This window comes from Callospermophilus lateralis, chromosome 1 (genome assembly GCF_048772815.1).
Source record: "Callospermophilus lateralis isolate mCalLat2 chromosome 1, mCalLat2.hap1, whole genome shotgun sequence".
NCBI lineage: Eukaryota > Metazoa > Chordata > Mammalia > Rodentia > Sciuridae > Callospermophilus > Callospermophilus lateralis.
In genome coordinates, this window is record NC_135305.1 from 223688456 (window position 1) to 223708567 (window position 20112).

Here is a 20112-nt window from a genome sequence, read left to right on the forward strand (position 1 = left end):
CCTGCAGGTTCCTCCAAATGCCCCTGGGGCTTTAGCTGGGGTCCTGAGGGCAAGTGAACAGAGGCTGTCCAGCAGGGAAGGGGCCCATCTAACTTCCGGTCAATGGGCTCCAGCGTCTCTGAGCTCAGGGCCTGGTTAGGACCAGCAGAGAGAGGTGGTGGGGGCTTCTGGAGGGACAAGAGGGGTCGGAGAGGAGGGACTACTGGGATCACAGCCGGCGAAGCCCCTCAGTGCCTAAGGCAGGGACCTCAAGAGGGGCTGTGCCTTACGGAGATGGCAAGGTGCAAGGACAGGGGTGGACTCTACTGGTCTGGTTGGGTTTTACCTCCAGACCCGGCCTCCGGCCCCCCAGCAGCTCCTTCCCACTCCTCTCCCGGATATGCTGTTTCACAGACCCCAGTCCCCACACCTTCTTCTCTGCCAACAACCGGAGGTGCCTGCTTCCTGGGTGGAAGTGGCCCAGCTGGGGTAATCCTGGTGGGACTGTGCAAGGGGGTCAGCTTCGGAGCATCAAGGAACTGCAAGAGAAAGTCATAGCAGGTTGCACAGCGGGGGCATTGCTAAGGTTAGGCGTGTTGCCTTGCACGGGGCCAGACAGAAGGATCCGGGTCACTGCCAGAGTTTCGCCGGACCCCAAACAGCTTAAGGCAGGTCCACGCAAGCTGACGCCACCAGGAAGCCTGCCTGGGTTCCGCGATAGCAGCCCCTCCCCCCCGACCCTCAGTGCCATATGCGGACTGCGCAAGCGCGCGCGCGAGAACCGGCGCGGGGCCGCCCGCTCCTAAAGCGCGCAGTCGCACTCGGCGGCCGCTCCACGCTCCACCTCACTGCACTGGGGGGCGTGTCCTGAGTGGGGGCGGGGCCAGGCCGGGCAGGGCCTATAAAAGCGCCGGCGGCGGCGGCGCGCCCGGCTCCTCTCGGCGGCGGTGGCCCAGGCGGAGGAGTCCGCGGTGGCGGCGGTGGCGGCGCTGTTCCCCGCGCGGTCCGCGGAGCGGGGTCCGGGTTGTTCGACGTCGGGCGTCGGTGGCACTGCGGCCCCGGCCCGAGCCCGACCCCGGTGAGCGCGGCCCCGAGGATCTCAACCCGGGCGCGAGGAACGGGCCCCACGGAGTCCCGGCCACCTCCAGCCGGCCGCGCTCCCTGCGGGCCGGCCGCCACCGCTCACCGCCCTCCCTTTGTCTGCTCCGCCCGCAGGGTCCCCTCCCTGGCCGCCCCCCGCCCACGGGCCGCCCCCCGGGCCCTGTGTCCCCTCCCCCGCTGGCGGGGCCCGGACGGAAGATGGTGCAGAAGAAAACAGCCGAACTTCAGGGCTTCCACCGTTCGTTCAAGGTGAGGGCCCGGTCGGTTTGGGGGCGCTGCCGCTTGGACCACTGGAGTAGCCGGTGGGGTCAGAGCTCACCCCGGAAGCTTGTGCGGGGTCCTCTGCCTGTGATTGGGGGTACCGCCAAAAGGGTGTGCGCTGGACTGGGTGGTCAGCAGGCCCAGGCCCTGTTCCTTGCTGCGATTTGCGGGGTCTCTTCCAGGAACCCCAGGAATGGCTTAGAGTCTCCTGCCTAGTGGTTCTGTGGCCCCCGCAAGTCCTAACCAGGTGTGTGCTGGGCGGGTGGTCAGCAGTCCACAGCCCAGAGCTCTAGGTTGAGTGTAGTCCCTCCTAGAATCCCTGGCCGGGCTGGTGCCCACTGCAAGCCTCAGCTGGTTGTGCGTCGGTCGGAGCGGGTCAGCAGGCCAGAGTCTCATCTCCACCTTTGTTTGGCTGTTGGGAATCTTCCTCCAGAAATTCCTGGCCAGGTCATTGCCTCTGGCTCCCACCTCCAAATGGCCTGTGAAATGGAGGAGTGGATTGGACACCCCTCCCAGACACCCCAGACCCAAGCACTATTTCCTGTCGGAGTGGGAAGTTTCAGCAGAGGCCCAGTGGTGGCTGCGGCTGCTGAGTCCTGGTCTCAGATGAGCGAATCTGGGGGTGGTGAGGAGGGCAGGTGCTGGGCAGGGGCCCCTGTGGGGCCTGGCCCAGGGGACGCAGTGATGTCAGCTTGCCCGCCCCACCCCGCAGGCCTGGTTATGTAATGGCTTCCTTGGGCTTCCTTGGGCAGGGACCTGTTGCCCGGTAGAGAAGGCAGACGTGTGTGTGGTGTGGGTAGGAAGGCACCCACACCAGTGTGGGAGGAGCATTCAGAGCCTAGTGAAGAATTCCCAGTCCAGCCAGTGTCCCTGGCCAGCTGCCCCACCCCTGCCCCACATGCCTGTCATCCTTGTTTCCCTCTAGGGCAGCCATGGTCATGGCCTGTTGGGAGTGTCCGGGACTGGTCAGTAGAGGGATGGATCTGAGATGTCACCTACAGTGGTCTTTCCCCTCATGGGGCAGGGTATGAGTCAAAATGGGGTCAGCACAAGGGGCCAGTGAAGCAGCTGTAGCAAACCTGAGCTTTCTGGATGGTTCCAGATGCCTCCTGCCAAGGCCTGCTGACTGGAGGCCCCTAGCCAGACCCACACTGCCAGGACTGTCAGGCAGCCCTGCTAGGAATTAGGACTGTAGTAGCCCCCAGCGTGGCGACTCCTGTTTGACAGTCCTGATTGTGACTAGGGGGGCCTGCCGCAGTCTCTGGCTGGGCACAAATCACGAGTCTCCACACAGCTTGTAGATTCAAACAGCAATTCTTTATTCCCGAACTCACACCGGCCGTCTACAAACACGCTCTGGGGGAATCCACGTTCTCTGCCCAAATCCACTTCTCCCGAAATCACTCTCTGCCCAAATCCTCCGTTGGAGGAGTCTCCTTCCACAACCCCACCTCACCTCTCCTGTAACCCTTGCCATTCAGCAGGGAGGCACATCGGCCAGGCCTCTTCAGGTGATTTTACTTTTTGGGGGGGGGGGTGTTGGGGTTGAACTGCTGGCCTTGGTGTGCTATGTGAGCACTGAGCCCCATCCCCAGCCCTGCTTTCTTCATTTTAAGTGCAAATGTGGAGGGTCCAAGATCATGCCAGGGTCCCCAGCACATGGTGTTTGTATCACTGTCCTGGCTCCAGCAGTCCTGTCCCTCACCAATGTAGCTCTGGCCACCTCATCTGTCTCAGCCTTTCTGAGTTGGAGGCTGTGGCTAGCACATGGGGACCATGATCAGAGAAGGCCAGAGGCTTACACTGGTCCTGCAACCTTTTGAGTCCTTTCACCCTTAGGAGGGTCTAAGAGTTGGGGGCAGCTGCCTCTCCTGTCTTACCATGACAGTGGTCAGGGAGCAGGTGCCATGACTCCTTTGACCTGGAGGCTCAGGTCCACCCTTCCTTCTAGTTGCCCCCCTTGTGTGGTGGCTGCCCTGAGCCCCGGGTGCCTCTGTGCAGGAGCCTTATAAGAACCCTGCGTGCTAGATGTGTGTGCCTGCCTCCCTGCTGGGCTGGCGGGGTGCCCCCTTCTCCTGCCGGCCTATCAGCTCTCTGCCAGGGCAGGATGGGTGGGGAGGCAGGGAGGGCCAGTGCTTGCTTTTCATTCCCACCCACTGCCTCTCTGTGCCAGGCGGCTTCCTGGCCTCTGGTTGCCTTTTCTGCTGCAGGGTCCTTAGAGTCTCCTGGAGTGATTTCTCTACCAGATGACCCTCCTGTCAGAGCCCCGCCCAGTGGTCTCAAGGCCCAGAAAGGGGCAGTAACTTGGCCCAGGTCTCCTTGCACCTGTGTTGGCATTACTCGGCACACACGTCATGGCCCATGCTGCCTGCTGCCTGCTCTCAAGGTGGTGGGGACTAAATGAGAGCTAGTTTACAAGGGAACCTGGTAGATCCTCAAACTCCCCAGCTTGCAAGGCCTGCCCCTCATGCAGGGGACTTAAGTCTAGAACTGGACCATCCATTCTGTGGAGACGTTTGTTCCAATAGTCTTCTGCTTGGGGACCAAGAAGAGGCTTCTGTGATATCCATCTTCCCTGATCAGGGACTTAGACTCTCTCTCCTGTCCTTGTTCTGTCTCTTGCCCAAGCACTTGGCTGAATTTGAATCCTGGCCTCCACTGGCTCCTCCCCAAAGGGGTGGGCTTCTTAGCTGGTACCAAGACTGAGGGGGCTCCCTCCAGGGGTGTCAGGCTGACCTAGACAGTGGAGACTGTGGACTAGCCAAGGCCTGGCAACCTGCCCATGTCCCTATAGGCTTCTGGAGCCAGAACAGTTCAGCTGGACTGTGGCCACCCACAGGTGTGGTGCTGGGTTGATGGTACTCGGAAGATAGTTTTGGATGCACAGAGCAGTTGTGGGAGGTATTCCAGGCAGCACAGCGCACGAGCACAGGTGTGGAGGGTGAGATCTGTGTAATGGCAGAAGGGCCAGAAATGGCCTTAACCCACGTAGGGCTCAAGTCCTCGGATACAACCTGGGGACCATGGGAGAACAAACTGGAAGTCTGGCCTGGCGGCTCCTGCCCGACCACTGCCTAGCTGCTTTTGATCCTCACAGCCCTGTCCCCAAGGTCAGCCCTGAGGTCATGTGTCTGGGGAGGTTGTCCACATTTTGGGGATGAGCAGACCGAGACACAGGACGTGGCTTGGGTCCGTCTATGACTCAGTCCTGGGCTGGGAGTAGAAGGCCAGGTTCCTCATGGTCAGACAAAAACAAGGCTTCTCCCATGCGCATGTGGACCTTGGGTCTGGATCCCTCTCTGAGGTGGGGTCCTGGGTACTGTGGAGTACTGAGCACCAACCTGGTCTCCACCAACTCCATGCCAGGAGCTCCTCCAGTAGCCACAGCCATGAGTGTCCCTAGATATCACTCAATGTCTCCTGGGGGGGCTCCCTGAGTTAGGTGACCACATGGACCCCTGAGAAGCTGCACCCCATGGTCAGGTGCCCTGCTGAGGCCCTAGGATGCTGCACACAAGTCAGTCTGGGAGGCTGGGGTCCCCGGCCCATCCAGTGTGCACTCACTTCTAGTGTGAGTAGGGATGTGATAGATTTTTTCTGTGCTGGGCACCCAAAGTCTCTTGCCTTGGCACTGTTGACATTTGGGTCAGTAGTTCCAAGTACTGGGGGCTGTGGTCACCCAGGCCTGAGTGCTTTCTTCTCTCCTGTCCTCTACAGGGGCAGAATCCTTTCGAGCTGGCCTTCTCCCTAGACCCAGCCCACCACGCGGACTCGGACTTCAGCCCGCAGTGTGAGGCCCGCCCTGGTAAGGGCCAAGAGGGCGGGCGTGGCACTGAGTTACCCCTGTGCAAGGGTGAGGGCTGCCCTGTGGGAAGGTGGGTTAGGCAGGGAGCACCCTTCTGAGCCCTTGGCCTTCCCCGTACAGACATGCCCACAAGCCAGCCCATCGACATCCCAGATGCCAAGAAGAGAGGCAAGAAGAAAAAGCGATGCCGTGCCACCGACAGCTTCTCAGGCAGGTTTGAAGGTGAGTGAGGCAGCCAGCGCAGGGTGCTGGGGAGCTGGCACCAGCCACCGTCCTCACCCCTCCCCGCCGCTCCCCAGACGTCTACCAGCTGCAAGAGGACGTGCTCGGGGAAGGGGCCCACGCCCGCGTGCAGACCTGTGTCAACCTCATCACCAACCAGGAGTATGCAGTCAAGGTGAGATTGTCCCCACTGCCCCCCAGGGCTGCTAGCACTACTGGCCAGGGCCTGGCTGGTGTTCAAGCTCTAGCCAACAGCCTGGGGAAAACCAGTGTCTAAACATGGCCCGGGGACCTGCAATGCAGGCCGCCCCTGGGAATCTAGGTCAGCCCTCATATCTCGCTGGGAAGTGACAGTGAGGGCTGGCCCCTGCCTACCCTCACTTAGGTACCAAGAGCCTAAGAGTTGCTGCCATGAGCTGGAGGCTTTGGCAGAGGCCATGCTGGCCTGCTGTAGGCCTCGCACCGGCACCCAGCCCTCAGCACCCCAGGCACCACAAGCACTTAGTGGATTGGTTATAAGGACCCAAAGGCAAGGATGCAGCGTCTGGGGCCCAGCATGGGGGCTCTGCACTTGGGGAAACCCAGTGCAGGTCCACGAGAGCTTCCTGTGTTCCCCTCTCCCCCAATTCCTCTGGGTATGTCCAAGAGGTCTAGAAGCAGAGTCCAGAAGAGGCCCTGGCATGGCCTTGGAACCTGGCAAGGCTGACTGGTCGGTCAGACCCTATGTTCTGAGAAGCCTTCAGGCTTTCCTCGTGATTCTACATCCGGCTCCTGGGCTGGGCGGGGTCACAACAGGGCTGCCTGCCCAGGGAGGAGGGCCAGGTGCTCCCTGGCAAGTAGGCTAGAAGCCTATACACCCTAGTGGACATCCACGCCCTGCCAGTGGCTTCTGCATCTGAGGCTCAGGAGGAGCCTGAGGAGGAGGAAGAGGAGAATTGGTCATCCCATTTGAATAGGGAGGTAGGAACCTTGTCTAGGAGAAGTTAAAGGAGGCTGTTGGCATGGTGCGAAGGCCAAAGAAATGGTCCCTCCCCTGGGAGCTCTTAGGCTGGGAAACCAGACCTGCATGGCACCGTCCTTCTGAGCAGCTCCTCCTGGGAACTCTGCAGGGCAGACTTCCTCTTGTGGACGGGGTAGGTAGCCCAAGTCACACTGTGTGGCCTTTTGGTGGCTCCTGACTGCCTCCCCAGTGCCTTGCCATGACCCAGAGGGTTTGGGGAGCCCAGGGGGCTTCCTGGTGATAGTGTCGAGGCTGTTTTGAAATCTGCAGTGGCAGAAGGAGGTGTCCTGGGCACAGGAAGCAGGAAATATTGGGACTCAGGCTGGGTGGGGCAGAGTAGCCAGATTGCCCTCGGGATAGTCTGGGGAATGTCCCACTCTGTGGGCACAGTGCAAGGGATCCCTGCCAGGAGGGACTGCACTGTCCTCCGTAAGTGGGAGTTCTAGCTCGCTTCCCCAGGAGACAGGATGAGGGTCAATGTAGTCCAGAACCTGGGGAGTACCCTGCCCTCTGGACTTGGCACTCAGCACTGGATTGAGTAACAGTGATGTCTCTTGAGACTCTTGCCTGGACAGGTGTGTTTGTCACTAGACATGTGGGACAGTACACTAGCTGTTGGTGCCCTTCAGTTTCTCCCCCAGCCAGCGGCTGTAGTGGGAGACAGCTCTGGGCATGTGAGGTCACCCAGCGTCCACCGGGTGAGAGGAGCTTGGGTGTCTAACCTGGGGAGAGAGTCTCAGCAGGAACTGGGGATCGCTGCCAAGCACCTCTGACCCCACTTCCCTGACGGCAGATATGGCTAGGTACCTGCAGAGGCAGAACCCTCCAGCCCTTTAAGCTAATGGGAGGAGAGGGCGTAGGCTACAGAGTGTGGGCTGACTTCCCAGGGCTCTGGGTCCTGGGAGGCTGGACCAACTAGTGGCTAGGAGGCTGACCAGGGCTGGCCTGAAAGACACAGGCTTCTGGAGCTCGTGGGGCCATCTGCCCAGTCTGGCACAAAGCCAGGGAGGCAGGACTTGCGCAGCCGCATGGCAAGTGGGACTGGCTGGGCTGGCAGCCAGGTGCCAGAGGCCTCCCTAGTTCCATGGGTCATGTGGGAACCAGCCGTCTGGGAGCAGAGAACTGTGGCTGCCAACTTGTCCCAGCGCCCCCCTCAGGTATCCTGTAGGCCCAGCTCCTGATGTGCCTCAGGCCCGCAGACTCGGGCGGAGAGCTGCCCCCACTTGCCTTTCCTTCCCCTGGTGCTGCTGGCTGAGGTGGCACCGTACCTCCTGCCTGTGCTGACATCGCAGTCCTGACTTCTAGCAAGTTCTGGGCACGTAGGAGAGCTCTCGTTTCCAGAGGGGAGGGGTCTGATCTCTGATGGTGGAATTTCAGGCAGCATTCAGGACAGGTTTCTGCCGGGGGCTTGTCTGTCCTGCTCACCCAGGTGGTATGTGTCTCCCCACCTGTTTCAGATCATCGAGAAGCAGCCAGGCCACATTCGCAGTAGGGTGTTCCGGGAGGTGGAGATGCTCTACCAGTGCCAGGGACACAGGTAAAGTGACCTGCCCTCACCACAGTGCCAGTCCCTGAGTCATCTTTCCATGGATGAATGGGCCCAAGCGCCAAATCACCGCAAGCAGGATGCTGACCAGGCACTGCTGGGCAGTGTGGGTGGGTCCAGTGCAGGCTGCAGACAGCCTCAGCCCCTCCTCTGCCCCCACCCAGGAATGTTCTGGAGCTGATCGAGTTCTTTGAGGAGGAGGATCGTTTCTACCTGGTGTTTGAGAAGATGCGAGGTGGTAGGTAGGGGCTCCTGGTTGGGGAGTGTTGGGAGACATTTCCAGCTGCATCCTTAGGGATGGGGGCTCCAGGACACCAGGAGGAGCCTCTCAGGTGGAGGTGGGCGCTAGACATTAGCGCAGGGACCTGGAAGTGACCATGTCCTCCCTTGGCGTGGCCTTGCCCCAGGTTCCATCCTGAGTCACATCCATAAGCGGCGACACTTTAACGAGCTGGAGGCCAGTGTGGTGGTGCAGGATGTGGCCAGCGCCTTGGACTTCCTGCACAATAAAGGTGGGTGGTGGGGCTGGCTGTGCACCTGCAGCTGCTGGTCTGGGGTTTCTACCTGCCTGTAACTCCCGGGGAGATGCCTCCACCCCTAACCCCTGCTCCACTTCCCTCAGGCATCGCCCACAGGGACCTAAAGCCCGAGAACATCCTCTGTGAGCACCCCAACCAGGTGAGGCAAGCCCCCACCCGGGTCCTGTGGGGTCACCCCTGGGGGTGTCCTCTGCTTGCCAGGGCTGGACCCCTCCCACAGCCCTCTGGTGATCCTCCAGGTCTCTCCTGTAAAGATCTGCGATTTCGACCTGGGCAGTGGCATCAAACTCAACGGGGACTGCTCCCCCATCTCCACCCCAGAGCTGCTTACCCCGGTGAGAGTTAAGGGCGCCCCACGGGCGTGCAGGGAAGGGCTTGGCGCAAGCTTGCGTAACCTCGAGGTGCCTGGGCCGGCTCCACGGCTCCTGTCCTGCCACCTTCCCTGGAGCCGGCTTCCCGGCTTCCGCTTAGCAACAACGCTGATTGGCTGTGGGGGGTGGGGTGCCACGGGGGTGGGGCGGGGCTGATTCCCTTCACCTGATGAAGCAGGGCAGTGCCAGTCCAGTTCTGGGCACTTGCTGATTGGGCCGGGTGAGCTCCAGCCACAGCTGCTGGTTGGCAGGCTGTGGATGGGGCGGGGCCTCCGGTGGGCGGAGGTGGGGCTAGGCGGGTTCTGGGCACCTGCTGATGGGACGGGGCAGGTTCCAGCAGCAGCTTCTGATTGGCTGGGTTTTGTGGGGGGGGGGTCTGTTGACCACACCCTCTTGGCCTGGCAGTGCGGCTCTGCAGAGTACATGGCTCCAGAGGTGGTAGAGGCCTTCAGTGAGGAGGCCAGCATCTACGACAAGCGCTGCGACCTGTGGAGCCTGGGTGTCATCCTCTACATCCTGCTTAGCGGTTACCCGCCATTCGTGGGCCACTGTGGCAGTGACTGTGGCTGGGACCGTGGGGAGGCCTGCCCTGCCTGTCAGGTATCCCCCTGCTCTGGATGCCCCTTGTATGTCTCCCTCCTTCCTAGGGGCTACCCTTGTGCCCCAGGCATCTGTCCCTGATTGGGTCTGCAGGGTAGTGTCAGGCATCCTGGGTTCCCTAGCCCATGGGAGGAAACAGACACACTGGTCAGAGCTGAGGATTTGAGAATTGGTGCCAGGTCTGTGGTTGGGCCTTTTGTCCACGGTGTGAGGTTCATTATTCATGACCTTATGTCCCCAGGGCCAGGCTCCCTGAACTGCCTTTTGTAAATCAAGCTGTACCCTAGACAGTGTTCAGGTTCCCTTCAGGCATCTGTCCCTCACTTTACTTTGGCCCCAGAGCTCCCAGCATGTCACTGGAATTAGGGCCTTGGCCCTCTCCAGTCCTCCGCCCTGCATGCCAGGTGGCTGGTCCAGCACCCTCGCCTGTAGTGGGTTCTGGGGACCCTGGTAGGGCTGTCAGTCTCTGACATCCAGATTTGCCCACTGGGGTGACAGGTGTCCTTGTGGGCTGCCACTGATCATCATACCCCTCCCGTAGAACATGCTGTTTGAGAGCATCCAGGAGGGCAAGTATGAATTCCCAGACAAGGACTGGGCCCACATCTCCTTTGCCGCCAAAGACCTCATCTCCAAGCTGCTTGTCCGTGATGCCAAGCAGAGGCTGAGCGCTGCCCAAGTCCTGCAGCACCCCTGGGTGCAAGGGGTGAGCCCCAGGGCCTGGGAGGGGACACCCAGCTCCCTGAGCTACACCTTCCTCCAATGGATAAGGGGGAGTCTCACAACAAGTATCTGTTACCCAGAGGGTTCAGCATGGCCACCCTGAGCTGCAGGTCTGTGTCTCCTGGGCTACACTGCAGTCCTAGGCCACGGGGTTTAGCTGAAATCCCACTTCCTCCCTGGCAGCCCTGCAAGGGGCTCACAGGAGCAACTACTCAGAGATTCCTGGCCTGGTGGGCCCTAGGCTCAAGAGCCACAGGGAGCCACAGTACACCAAGCAGGGATCAGCCAAGGAACAGGTGGGCAGCAGCCCCAGGAGAGCCCAGCCCAGCCAAGGTAGACTCTCCACCTGCCATTTACAGTCCAGGGCCCATCCCTTTGCCCACTCTAGGATGGGCCTTCAATCTGGGAAGGGCCAGGCACTTCTCTAGGTCAGAGGTCATCAGAGCTGAGCAATACCCCAAGAGAGTAAGACCACCAGAGTGCCAGAAACTGGGGTCCCTTGGAATTCCATAATCAAGGGCCAGCTCCAAACACCTTCCAGGACCATCCAGAAACCTGTGAACTGAGAAGGCAGTGGGGGGCTAGGGGTAGGTTTGGGCTGGAGACTCTGTCAGGAGGGGTGTTTATTTGGAGCCCCTGGCCCTCCTGCCCCGCACTGGTGGATCTCTGCTTCATCCCCACCCCCACCCTGGCTCAGAGCTGCAGGTTCCTTGGAGCATGGGAGGGGGAGGGGTATCTGATACACTGGGCATCCAGCTGTGTTCCTCAGGAAGTGTCCAGGTGATGGAGCATGGACCTGGAGCTTCCCTTGACAGAACCCCCATTAGCCCTTGGGGACATTGGGATGGGTCTTGTTTGGTCCCGTCTGCTTTCCAGCCCTGAGTTTGCTGTCTTATTGCAGTGTGCCCCAGAGAACACCCTGCCCACGCCCATGGTCCTGCAGAGGTGAGGCCACCACTGGGTTGGGGGCTTGGGGGGTTAAATATTCAGTTAAAAACAGAAGAGTTTCTTTGAGCCGGGAATGGACACCTAAGCACTTGAGTGTCCCTGTACCAGTTAACTTCACATAGGTCCTCCTTGGGATCCTGCACTCAGAGGGGCCCAAAGGTGTGGGGCGGGGGTCAACACAGCTCCCCGGGTCACTGGAGGAAACGGGAAGGATGTGTTTGTAGATGGCTCCTACCCGTCCCACAGGAACAGCTGTGCCAAAGACCTCACGTCCTTCGCAGCCGAGGCCATCGCCATGAACCGGCAGCTGGCTCAGCGAGAGGAGGATGAGGCTGAAGAAGAGGCCGCGGGGCAGGGCCCGCCTGTTGTCATCAGACCTACCTCACGCTGCCTGCAGCTGTCCCCGCCCTCTGAGTCCAAGCTGGCCCAGCGGCGGCAGAGAGCCAGCCTGTCCACCGCCCCCGTGGTCCTTGTGGGGGACCACGTGTGACCCCCTAGTCCCTTCTCTGTACATAGGTCACCCCCTTCCCATCTGACCTAAAAGGCTTTGGCGCTGTGGCCAGTCAGGGCCCAGGGGCTGCCCTCCCTCTGCTCTGGCCGAGTCCGGGCTCGCCCAGCTGGGGGTGTTTTATAGAAGGTTTTTGCTGTTGGTTTTTTTTTCCTTCTTCCCCTCGTTCCCCTCCCATTTTTTGTTTTTCTGTTTTGTTTTTGTTTGTTTTTTTCTTCCTTTTGACGGTGTTAAAAGCAAAGCAAGTGCCCCGGGGAGGAGAGCGGAGGGCGTGTGGCTGGGCAAGCCCCTCCTGCACCTGCCCGTGATGCTCACCGGTACTGTGAAGGTCTCTGTGCCCCACCCAGGCGCCTGTGCCCCCAGCTGCCTCCCTCATCGCCTGCTTCCAGCCAGTCTGCCATCTCTGAGTGCTGGGGGGATGCACAGGGCCCCGCCCATCCCTCCCCACCCTCAGTATTTTCAGGGACAGCCCCCCTCCCAGTGACAAGCAGAAGCCCCTTCATTGCTTACCCCCCAGGGCACCCTGGCAGCCTGGGCGGGGGCAAGGGCCTCACTTGTGGAAGGAGGGCTGGGGTTCCAGTAGGGGGGCAGCACTAGATCCCCAGCCCCTGACCCGAGCTCGCCTGCCCACCCGCCCTGTCCTTTGAGAGCTGACAATCGGGGCTCCTTCCCAAGCTGTCTGAGTGGATCCCTGCCAGCTGGACTTGGTCTCTGACCTTGACCTTAAACTGCAGCTGGCACAGGGACATACCCACTGCTCCCTCCCACTCCCCTGGGACTGAAGCTGGAGCCTGATCAACAATCTGCCCCCAGCTGGTTCCACCAAGGTGGGTGAGGGGCAGGACAGGCGCCCATCAGCCAATGTGGGGTCCCAAGGTGTCTCCTAACCCCCAGGACACCTGAGTGCCCCTTCTCAGGGCTCAGTCTATGCCCATGTCCTGCCCCACATTGGCCTTGAGTCTGACCTTTGGAAGCTCTGCCACACACCCCCATCTCCAGAGCTGGGGCCAGACCCAGGGGTACCCCAAATCCCTCCCATCCCCCACCTCCAAGGGCAGCGACTTGTGTGTGCCCACCTTCAGGAAAACGGCCACAGCTTGGCCTCCCTTGGGGCAACCAGGAATGGCCAGGGAGGGGCCGCTGGGTGCCCCGCCAGCTCTGACCCACTGCGCCTGGCCAGCCGGCTGTGGACCTGGGGTCTGCCGCTGGGTCCTTGGCTGTGAACTTCTATGCAATACCAGTTCCCATTTTCTATGTGCAGTGCAGCCCTGCTGGTCAGGGGGGCAACAGCGGGGGTGCTGGGCCACTGCCTGGCCAGTCCAGGCCTGCTCAGGTGTCTTGGGGCAGGGACTGGGCAAGCCCCCTGGCCTCCGAATCCGTGGTCAGGATTGTTTGTCACATTTAGTTAGTTTTTTTAAACCATCATTTGACTTGCTTCCCCGTTGAAGAATACTTGAATGTCGGAGGGGCCTCGCCGGAGGGGCTCAGACACTGCCCAGCTCCTTACCGGCGTCACAGTCTGGTGGCCTGCGGGGGGCGACGTCCTGCCCCATCCTCTGCCCTTCTTATCTGTGGACCGACCTTTCCAAAGAGCCGGGAGGGGTGGGGAGCCGCCCGGCCCCACCCCATCCTCGCTGGTGGCGGCACTGCCTGCCCTGGGGACTCTGCCTGGCCGCCTCGTTTGGAAGGCCGGCAGCAGCTGTCGGACCTCCCCAGAGGCGGGCTGTCACTTCCTCTCCCCCATTGCCTCCACGCCGCCACCGGAGGACTGGTTAGAGCCGCTACTGTGAGTGAGCGACGGTCGGGAGCGACCCCTGACCCGCTCCCGGCGCTGGGAAGGGGGCTGGCCACTGACCATGTCCAGAGGCTCAAGACGCGGAAGAACTCGAAACTGAGAAAGTGGGGCGAAGACATCCAAGCACTTTAACTCCATTGTACCAGGTGAACGATTGAGCTCGAAAGTTTTCCTTTACACCAACTGTCAATGCCAGAATTTTGTATTCTGTTTTGTAAGGATTTAATAAAAACCGTAAAAAATGGCCCCTGCCTGCACCCAGCGCTCTGCCCCTGGCCGCGCAGGAGAGTGACACCTGGAGCGGCAGGCAGGCCGCGTCCTCTCCACCAGGACAGTGCGTCAAAGGTAAGGCCAGGCTCTTCCAGCCTTCCCCGGAAGGAGGGACCGGACCGGGCACCCTAAAGCTGACCTGAGTCGCCCACGTGGTGACGGTGGGCTCCCCGCGTGCCTTGGGGTTATTTGTAACATGGCAGCTGAAGCCCTTGCAGGTGACCTGCCTCAGAGCCTCTGAGCACACACAGGTGTAGGAGAGGACAGCACATGGTGTCCTCCTTGCACAGGTGGACCATGGCAGCTACCCCTGATCTAACAGCATCAGGGATTCAAACCCTCCCAGTGTGGACAGTGCCCTCCTCTGAAGTCCAGCCCCTTAGCTGTAATCGAATTCTTGCTGTATGCAGCCTCTGTACCGGGATCAGGGGCAGAGGAGGTGAGCTGGACTGACCAGGGCTGGCTGCAGGTTTTAGGGGGATGCAGAAGTCAGGGAGGGCTTCCTGGAGGAGGGAGCACAGGGCAGACAGTGAAGCCCAGTGGTAGAGTCCAGCTCCACCAAACCTGCGGACCCATGCAGTCAGGGGGTTGAGAGTAGCCAGGTGTGGTTATGTGCGGGCTCCACAAAGCCCAGCAAGGCCAGGCCAGTTAGTGACGTCATCACCGAAGGACCTGGGGGCGTGGCGGGATAGGGGGTGTGGCTTATCTGGTAGGCGTGGTTATATGTCAGGAAGGGGCCGGAGCCGGTGGGGTGCTGGCTAGGGGTCCTGCGCTCCCAGCAGCAGGGGTGCGAGAGACGTGAAAAGAGGAAGAAACTGGCGCCTGCAGATCCCCAGGGGGAGAGCAGTGGCGGTGTGCCCAGGTGCTGGGGAGGCTGAGCCCAGAGGACAGTGGGGAGCCCCTGCAGGTTTTCAGTGTTTGCGGTGCTGGGGACTGAACCAGAGCCGCCCTACCCCTGAGCTGCGCCCCATCCTTTATATCGTATCTTGAGACCCGCTCTCGGGTTCTGGCTGAATTTCCCAGACTGTTCTCTTGCCTCAGCCTCCTGAGCCGCTGGGATGAACCCGGCACCACGCGGCCAGCTAGGCCTCATTGAGATAAAATTCACACATAACACTTACCCATAGAAAGTGCACACTTCCCAGTGGCTCAGGAGGCTGGAACTCGAGGGTGCGAGTTCAAGGTCAGCCTCTGCAACTTAGGGAGGCCCTAAGCAATTTATTGAGACCCTGTCTCAAAATAAAAATTAAAAAGGACTTGGGCTGTAACTCAATGGTAAAGTGTCCTGGGTTCAATCCCAAGTAACGAAAAAAATTAAAAATAAAGTGTGCCCTTCAAGCCTGGCATGGTCACGCAGGCCTGTGATCCCAGCAATTTGGGAGGCTGAGGCAGGAAGATCACAAGTTTGAGGCCAGCCTCAGCAATTAATTTAGCAAGACTTTGTCTCCAGCAGGACCAGGGGTATATCTCAGGGGTAAAGGCCCCTGGATTAATTCCCCAGCACTACAGAAATTAATAATAATAAAATAACAAAGTGTGTACCCGAGTATCTTTTAGTACATTCTCGGGGTTGTACAAACACCACCTCTAATTCCAGACATTCTCAACATCCCTACAGTACACCCCATTCCCATGAGCAGTCACCCCTAGTCCCACACCATGATCCACGCCCTGTCTCTGGACTTGTTTGTTCTTGACATCTCCTGACATGTGTGGCCTTTCTATGTTCTGGTTCTTTCTTATTTATCTATTAGTACTGAGGACTGACCCAGGGTCACCGTACCACTGAGTCACATCCCCAACCCTTTTTATTTTTTGAGATGTCACTAAGTTGCTTAGGGCCTTGCTAAGTTGCTGAGGTTGGTCTCAAATCTGCCATCCTCGTGCTTCAGCCTCCTGAGCTGCTGGGATGACAGGTGTGCACCACTGTGCCCAGTTAGGCTTTATTTTATTTTATTTTATTTTATTTTTTAAAGAGAGTGAGAGAGAGACAGAGAGGGAGGGAGAGAATTTTAATATTTATTTTTTTTTTAGTTCTCGGCGGACACAACATCTTTGTTTGTATATGGTGCTGAGGATCGAACCCGGGCCGCACACATGCCAGGCAAGCGCGCTACCGCTTGAGCCACATCCCCAGCCCCATGGCTTTATTTTTTAAATAAAATTGAAAGAAAAAATACAGGGCTGGACACAGTGGCGCACACCTTTAATCCCTGCAGCTCAAAGTTCAAAGCCAGCCTCAGCAACTTAGTGACTTAGTGCTCAGCCCTAAGCATCTCAGTGAGACCCTGTCTCTAAATAAAATTTTGAAAAAGGGCTGGGGTGTTGCTCAGTGGTCGAGTGCTGCTGGGTCAATCCCCAGTGTCAAAAAAAGAAAGTTTTAGGTTTGCAGAAAATTTGTGAGGATCACAGTTTCTGTGAACACAGCATCCAGTTTCCCTGATCCTGGCCTTGACTCTGGCATGTCCCAGTCTTCCTGAGGACTCAGGGATTTTGTCAGGAAGAGATGCAGCAGGCCCGCACCCTTTACCTGGCTGAGACCTGTAGGCAAGTGCTGGCTGCATCCCGGCACCTGGAGGTGGAGACTGGCCAGGGACACTGGGGCGGCCCTGGTCCCCCATCCTGGAAGAGGCTCCAGCTTCTTCCAGTTCCAGGATTTTCCTGCCACTGCTCAGGAAAACCAGTCATGGGAGAGGGCGGGCTAGGCTGGCTGAGAAGAAACCACAAAAATAAAATCTAGAGCAAGTTCGCTGGACAAGCTGTTCCTGGCAGACGGCAGGGGGCAGGGAGCGGTCAGCGGCATGGCCAGGCAGGGCGGGCAGGACGTGGTGCCACCTGGGAGGGCAGGGATTTGGCATGTGGCACTGCCATGCCCCCTGCACACACATACACAGATGCACATCTGTGCACTTCAGGCCCAGGCCTGGCAAGAGTCAGGGCAGCTGGCCAGGGAGCCCCGGGGCTCTGGGGTTGGGCCCGGGGAGAGCTGAGCGGCCTCCTGGCTTGCTCAGTGTTTGTGAGCGAATGCGTGTGCAAGATCCTCACCGAGGGCAAAGGACCGGGCAGCAGGGGCCAGGCCCAGCTTCGTGGCAGAGGGCATCTGGGTTCAACCCCAGTACTGAAGGGGGTAAATCCAGGGCCCGGGAAGCCCCCGGAGCACCCACAGGCAGTAAGAGCTCCCTGATGGGCTGAGGGGCCGCTGTAGTTCAAGGACTGTGGACTGTGGTGTCCTGCCTGGAGAGGGTGGGGACCCAGCATTCTGTGGGGCCCAGGACACCCATCGCAGAGAAGGGCCCAGCCCCGTGTCCACTGTGTGGAGACCCTGTTTAGGGCAGGTGGACTCACAAGAGGAAGGGAAGCAGGAGAAGCCACCAAAGTCCCCTGCAGGGCACCTGCAGCTCCACCCCTCAGAGGAGGCTGGAAGGGCCAAGGTCACACCTCCAGGTGGCCCTGCTGGGGCCAGGAAGCCACATGAGGTGTTTGTACTCCTCAGTGACACACTACCCCCACAGGGACACCAGGAGTGCCCAAGTCCAGGTGAAGTAGGTGCCAGCCTTGGGGGCAATGGGAACCTGAAGGGGGAAACCCCCTGGGGCCACACCAGCCAAGCTGGGCCGCAGCTGGACAGCTGGCCAACGGTGGCCCAGGACTGTTTGCTAGAGAAGGAATTTTCCCAGGATGTGGCAACAGCCCCAACAGGTGCTCCGAGTGGACGTCCTGCAGAGCCAGGAACAGAGGTGGGGAGAGTCTGCCTTAAAACGCCCCCACGCTGGGCCCAGAGGCCAGAGACGCGGGAGGCTGGGGCAGGAGCATCCCAAGTTCAAGGCCAGCCTTGGCACTGGAGTGAGATCTTGTCTCAAAAAATAAAAAGGGCCGGGGATGGGCTGTAGCCCAGCAGTAGCGCCCCTGGGTTCAACCTCCATCGTGAAAAAATTAATTAAAAGAAAAGTCCTGTGTGGGGTCCCGACTCGGGGGTCCCTGGGGTGGCCAGTCTCTGTTCTGGGATGCCCGTCTGACACTTGCTATCGGGTTGTCATCACCAACAATACACAGGGCCAGGAAGGGTGACCTAAGGGACGTTTGAGAGTAGCAGTGTGACCTCTGAAGCCAGGCCCTAGCACACAGTGTGGCTTCCGCCTTCCTCTGGGACCAGGTGCTCTGGGGAGAGCCAGCCAGGTGCTGAGGACCCTGGAGCAGCCCGGTGGAGACGACCCTGTGCCCAGGGTTGGGTCAGTGTGCCCTTCTCCCATGACCAGGCCTCCCCCAGAGACCTCCCACCTTCAGTGGGCACTGGGGGAGCTAATTGGGCCGCCTCTCAATGTCTCCTACCTGGGAAACTAGATTCAAAGGCCGAGAGGTGGACGAGTCCCCGATTGGAGGGGTGACTGTTTCTCCCCATTTTGTTTTGGGGTGCTGGGATGGAAGCCACGCTCGGCAGTGAGTCGGCACTGAGCTACACTCCAGCCCCCAGCTGTTGTTGTTGTTGTTTCTTTTAAACTGGGGACTGAACCCAGGTTCTACCACTAAGCTACACCGCAGCCCTTTTATTTTAAATTGCCCAGGCTGGCCTCTATTTTGCGACTCTCCTGCTTCAGCCTCCGGAGTCGTGCCTTGAATATCAGAGCGGGAAGGGAGCCCCCAGGAAAGGTGAGGCTGGAGAGCTTCTGCTCTGCACCGGAGGGGCCGGGAGGAACCCCGCGCTGCCTCCCCGGAGGTTAGGCCTCTGTCGGGCGAGGAGGCTTCCCGGGGCTCAAATGCTTTCAGCTTAAAGTGATCCTCAGGCTGAAGTGCCATCCTTTGGGCACGTCCCCCCATCTCTTGTGGCCTCCCGCTGAGTTTTTGCTGACCCTCTGATTTTTTTATCTCCTCAATGCCAGACATTTTGGTTGTGAATGCCATTCCTTGTGACAGTCCCAGTATCCTTGAGCTGGAGGCCAGGGAAGGACCGAAGGGAGTGCCGTTCCGTGCTGTGGCTTCTCCGCATCCGAATTCCCGGGAGCGGCTTTGCACGTGCGCCCTCTAGAGGCCACTGCCCACCGGCCGGGCCGGGCTGTCCCAGGATCCGGTGAGACGCTCAAAATGACCCTTTAAGAATTAATGACGCCAGTGGTGCAGCGTGGGTTCCATTCCCAGCACCGAGGGAAAAAAGCAAAAGACAATCTGCTGCAGGCCAGGTGCAGTGGCCATGCCCATCACCCCAGCGACGAGAGAGGCTGAGGCAGGAGGATCTCAAGTTGAAGGCCAACCCCGGCAACTTAACAATGGGGCCCTGTCTCAATTAAAAGTAAAAAGGGCTGGCGTGCGGCTCAGAGGTGGGTGCTTGCCCAGCGTGCCTGGGCCCCGGGCTCCACCCCAGCGCAGCGAGGGCCCCAGGAGCCGGTGCTGCCTTGCTGGTAGCCCCGCTGGGTTCCCCTGGCCAGAGCTCACTGAGGCTGGCCCTGAAACTCCTGGGCTCCGAGATCCTCGGGCCTCAGCTCCGGGCTGCTGCGACCACAGGAGTGTGCCCTGTGCCCACCTTGTTTTGTCTTTTGTGAACGTGGTGAACCAGCCTCATGTGTTGATCCCTCCACAGCAGCCTCGCTGACCCCATGTGTCCAGGCGCAGCAGGGTCTTGCCTCACACTCCACCGCTCCCAGGACCAAGGAAAAGCCAAGGAATCCGCGCTCTGCCACTGGCATCTCTCATAGCTCGGAGCTTGCAGGACTCACTTCAGCAACATTGAACAGGACCCTCTGGGCAGTGGTCAGTGAAATACGCGACTGGTTAGGGAAAGGGCAGTGACTTTCCCCTCAGCAGGTTCTGTGGAGTCGGAACTCAGGGCTCCTCCGAGAGCCACCCAGGCCCGCTCCCTCCCTCCCTCCCTCCCTGTGCATGCCAGGCAAGCACTCCACCAACTGAGCCGTATCCCCAGCCCTGAAAAATGCTTTTTAGTGTAGTTGGCTCATACCTTTATTTCATTTTATTATTTCTATGTGGTGCTGAGGATCCAACCCAGTGCCTCACCCGTGCTAGCAAGGGCTCCACCACTGAGCCACAACCCCAGGCCCCCAGCCCTTTGTTTTGAGAGCCTCGCTAAGTTTACAAGGCTGGCCTCCAACTTGAGATCCTCCTGCTGCCTCAGCCTCCTGGGCTGCTGGGGCGATAGGCGTGGACTCTGTGCCCAGCGGCTTTCCTCTTTCTTTTCTTTTCTTTTTTGGTATGGGGGGCTGATTGAGCCCTGGGGCGCTTAGCCACTGAGCCACCTCCCCAGCCCTTTTTATTTTCTATTTTAAGACAGGGTCTCACTGAGTTGCTTAGGGCCTTGCTAAGTCGCTGAGGCTGGCTTTGAACTTGAAATCCCCCTGCCTCAGCCTCCTGAGCTGCTGGGATGACAGGTGTCGCCGCCGCATCAGCCCTTTTTTTTTTTCTTAAATAATCACTGTAAACATAAATCAGAAAGACAAG

General features: G+C 59.5%; 1 protein-coding gene and 1 long non-coding RNA gene across 2 annotated transcripts; both read left to right on the forward strand.

Moving 5' to 3' along the window:
* The first annotated feature begins 924 nt into the window (after nt 1-924).
* Mknk2 (MAPK interacting serine/threonine kinase 2) lies at nt 925-12216 on the forward strand. The gene is made up of 14 exons (XM_076852351.2): nt 925-1057; nt 1195-1329; nt 5059-5146; nt 5267-5368; nt 5446-5543; nt 7826-7905; nt 8079-8152; nt 8322-8426; nt 8537-8592; nt 8693-8788; nt 9230-9424; nt 9966-10130; nt 11049-11092; nt 11342-12216. Exons 2-14 carry the CDS (start codon nt 1279-1281, stop codon nt 11583-11585), a joined length of 1398 nt encoding a protein of 465 aa, XP_076708466.1. The 5' UTR covers nt 925-1057; nt 1195-1278; the 3' UTR covers nt 11586-12216.
* Nucleotides 12217-13757: 1541 nt separating this feature from the next.
* On the forward strand, nt 13758-18825 carry LOC143641850 (uncharacterized). Its single transcript, XR_013155529.1, has 3 exons — nt 13758-15772; nt 18231-18315; nt 18546-18825. It is a non-coding gene; the product is annotated as an uncharacterized LOC143641850 (long non-coding RNA).
* Nucleotides 18826-20112: the final 1287 nt, after the last annotated feature.

Coding starts and splice junctions, on each gene's coding strand:
- Mknk2 (XM_076852351.2), top strand. CDS start 1,279: ATGGTGCAGAAGAAAACAGCCGAACTTCAGGGCTTCCACCGTTCGTTC. Junction 9,425..9,965: donor AGGCCTGCCCTGCCTGTCAG/GTATCCCCCTGC, acceptor CCCCTCCCGTAG/AACATGCTGTTTGAGAGCAT. Junction 10,131..11,048: donor AGCACCCCTGGGTGCAAGGG/GTGAGCCCCAGG, acceptor GTCTTATTGCAG/TGTGCCCCAGAGAACACCCT.